Source organism: Carlito syrichta, unplaced genomic scaffold (assembly GCF_000164805.1).
Source record: "Carlito syrichta isolate Samal-C Ts95f unplaced genomic scaffold, Tarsius_syrichta-2.0.1 Scaffold307833, whole genome shotgun sequence".
Lineage (NCBI taxonomy): Eukaryota > Metazoa > Chordata > Mammalia > Primates > Tarsiidae > Carlito > Carlito syrichta.
In genome coordinates, this window is record NW_007251929.1 from 567,341 (window position 1) to 571,447 (window position 4,107).

Sequence of the window (4,107 nt, forward strand, 5' to 3'; positions counted from 1 at the left end):
AGTTTAATTTACTTCATGACTTCCCAATACACATTCCTATACTTAGTGATCAAAAATCCTACATATGAAATAACTACCTCTCGTTTCCACTTTGTTTCAACTCTTCCTCAATTACCCTGTCTTCCAGATAGTCTTCCATATGAACCAATGCAATGTGTTCATAAGATTTTTGTGTCTTTTGTATTTTCATATTAGTGTGTACCCTCTTATAACATACACATTATGTTTTTTGTTGGTTTTGTTTCCTATATTTCCATTCTTTTATGAACTGGTATTAGAGTGATGTTTAACTAAATTTTATCCTTCAATTCACCTATTATAGTGCCTTGATTTTAGGAGGTGCTATGAATTATTAAATTACATTCTTTTTGGAGCATAAAAATTCTAGTTTTGTGAGGGTCACATACCATATGACTTTATATCTCCTGATCTTTCCTTATGTATACTCTTCTCCTACTCTCAAATCAGCTTTTCATGAGAAGCAATATTATTTTTGCCTTAAACCATTTTTGATGTTTAGTTCATATTCCATTTGAAACAGAAAGTCAGATGTTCCCTGAGGACACTACTTCTTCTGAAAATGTTTGAGGGATCTGAAATGTTTTTCCACTATACCTCCTCATGCCAAATAGCCTAGAGGCCTAGTGCCTTTTCTAGTATCTAGAATCCATCAAACCTATTACCTTTTATGTCTAGAATACTCTCAGCAGCTGGGACTACAGGTGTGCACCACCACGTCTGGCTAATTTTCTCTCTTTTTTTTTAGAGATGAGGTCTTGATATGTTGCCTAGATTGGTCTCAAACTCCTGGGCTCAAGCAATCCTCCCATATCAGTGCTGGTATTATAGGTGTGAGATACTGCACCCAGGCTAAAGTGTATCTTAAATGTTTTTTCTACTTTGAAAAAAGATGCAATTAAAATTTTTATTATGTTTCTGAAAATGTTCTCATTTTACTCTCAAATATGAATAATGAGTTGAATGAGCACTGATTCCAAATGCAAAATTATTTTTCCTTAGGACAAGAAACTTTTTTAACATCCACTTTTTGCATTTGAGGTTTCTGATACCAGTCAGATTATGTTTCAATTTTATCTATGCTATTTTTTTCACTTATGTAACTTGAATTTTCCTTCTCTTTCTCTTGATACCTTTTCTGTGGGATAGCTTAAGGTTTTTGTTTAAATTTGTTGTGCTTATAATTTCCACCAAATAGTACCTAAGTCTCTGCTGGGCTCCTATTGCAACTTTCAATATAAAGTCTTGAATAAAAAATTTTATTTTTGAGTCAAAATATTTGTCGCCTAGGCTGGAATGTAATGGCGTGTTCATGTCTACTGCACCCTTGACCTGCTGGGCTCAGGAGATCCTTCTGCTTCAGCCTTTAAGTAGTTGAAACTACAGGTGCATGCCACCACACCTGACTAATTTTTTTATTTATTGAGGAAACGAGGTCTTGTCAAGTTGCCCAGGCTGATCTCGAACCCCTGGGCTCATGCAATCCTCTTCCCTTAGCCTCCCAAAGTGCTGAGATTACAGGCATGAGCCACCATACCTGGCCAAGTCTTAAATAATTTTTTAGCTGTAGACTTTTTTTGTTATTCTCCTCTTCTTTATTTTTATTTATTTTACCTTCTGAAACTTCTATTATATTTATCTCAGAAATAAATACTTGCATTAAAAAATATATTGCCACTGAAATTTAGACATAATTTCACAAAAATTATCTAGTCATACAATGGCTATATCAGGTGCATAGTTGACACCTCCTTACTTTAAAGGATAAGTAAAATGAAACTAGATAATACATGTGGAATTAAATTGATGATTATAAAAACTTGTGGACATATTTATTCTTTTTTTAGTTATCTCAATATTGACTCTTCTCATTGAGATTGTGTGATTACCATTAATAATATATTTTGAAAATATTTATTTTGTATGTTAAATTAGTAAAAATTACTAGAAATTTCATACAATTGGGTAAAATAATTGTTGTAGTTAATTTTAAAGTCAAATTTGACCTTGAGAAATATTCTACTTAGGTCATTTAATTCTTTAAAATGTCCTTTACTTTTAATTATCATTCTTTCTTTTCTGTTGCCATTTTTAAAGCCCATGAATGTGTGTTTATATCTGCTTTGGCCATTTAATATATTCCTATCATACTCATTTTTTCACACTCGAATTTTTTAAAGTTTCTTTACAATCTGTTTTCTGTCCCTACCCCCTTTTCTCCTATACACTTTAATACTCAAAGTCATCCAGTTGAAAACAATATACAGAATGAATATTTATTCTTGTTCTTTCTCTCTAATGTGTGGCCAAATCTTATGTGTCCCCCCATCTCACAACTGGTACTTCCTCTTTATTGCATTGCCACCACTTACATGCAGGTTGTTCTGTTGGTGGCCATATGACCTCAATTTGTGTATCTCTATGAAAGTAATCTTATTATTGCCTGAAAGGGATTTAAAGCATCAGACAGTTCTTCTGTCAGTGAATTAAAGTGCTCCTCCTTGGAATTCCTTTTGTATGGTATGTTTTGTGTTAAGGACCAATGTATTAATGTTGCAAGTACATACTCAGACACACATAAACACATACACCTCCAAAAATTGCTGCCAACATTTACTTTACACACATGCACAAATGTATAAATGTAATAAATGGTCAGTTTTGGTGAAAACAATTTTTTAAATTAATTATCACAAGTTTTTGACCTTTAAGGACTTACACTTCTATAACCTAAATGAATTATCTCTCATTCAATCTGCTATTAACAAAGAGACTCTTTACCCGCTCCTGTATCTGCTTGGTTCTGATCCCATAAATGACTGGGTTGAGGGCAGGGGGAATGACTACATATAGATTAGCTAGGAGGATATGGATATACTGGGGGATGCCATGACCAAAGCGATGAGTGAGGAAGGAGAAAAGAGCTGGGCCGTAGAAAGCTAAGATGACACAGACATGGGAGCTACAAGTATTAAGGGCCTTCAGGCGGGCATCTTGGGAAGGGAGGTGGAAGACAGTGTGTAAAATCCTAGCATAGGAGGTAATGATAAGAAACAAATCCAGAAACAAAATAGAAATATTTCCAAGACCATAATAGACATTGGCACTAATGCTGGCACAAGCCAGACGTGCCACTCCCATGTGCTCACAATAGGTATGAGGTATGATTCTATGTCCACAATAAGGCAGTCTCATGAGGAGAAAAATAATGGGAGCAATCATGCATAAGCTTCTTAGAACTATGACTGTAGCAGTCAAACCAATAATTCTGTTGGTGAGGATCGTGGTGTACCTAAGAGGGTTGCAAATAGCCACATAGTGATCAAAACCCATGGCAAGAAGAACAATGCTCTCCATGACTGTAAAAAAATGGATAAAAAAGACTTGAGCAACACAGCACCCAAAACACAACTCCTGAAGGCTGAACCAGAAGATGCCCAGCATCTTGGGGACGGTAGTTGTAGAAAGACTCAGGTCAATCATTGACAGCATGGCCAGAAAGTAGAACATTGGTTGGTGAAGGTTATTATCAATCCAGATCACAAACAGAATGATAATATTTCCAACAAGAGCAATTAGATAAACAACACAGAATGGAAAGCCAAGCCAGATTTGTAAACCTTCCAATCCTGGAACCCCTAACAATAAGAACGAAGAGGGGTGGGGCTCAGTGACGTTGGGAGAGGACATTATTCATCAGGCTGATGGTGGCCATGGCCTTAAAAGTTGTTTCCAGTTCCCATTTGGCAAAATTCATTCAACTTGAGATCTAAAAAAGAAAGCATAAAAAATTTCTCAAAGAAAATGCTGACATTTGGTACAAATTTCTCTAAAGTCCCCCTTTTATTAGCTCTTTGTAAATAATGCTGGTATTATTCCTCATCTGCACCATAAATATGAGAGGCTAGGCTGCCAAATAGGAGTTAATGCCATGTATCTCCTAAAATTATAGGTTCAGAGTAAATAAATGCACTTACTCTCTCAAGAAATAGATATTATAAGATGATAACAAAATTGATAATGGTAATAATCACCACAATAATAATAGTTATTATTAATTTATTCCTACCATTTTTCTTAGATATTTTG

The 4,107-nt window shown here is 34.9% G+C and overlaps 1 protein-coding gene across 1 annotated transcript; it reads right to left on the reverse strand.

The window, feature by feature from the left end:
- Positions 1-2,757: 2,757 nt before the first annotated feature.
- On the reverse strand, positions 2,758-3,733 carry LOC103267057 (olfactory receptor 52E8-like). Its single transcript, XM_008064660.2, is given in 2 exon segments — positions 2,758-3,696; positions 3,698-3,733. Coding segments are annotated over 2 exon segments (975 nt in total).
- Positions 3,734-4,107: the final 374 nt, after the last annotated feature.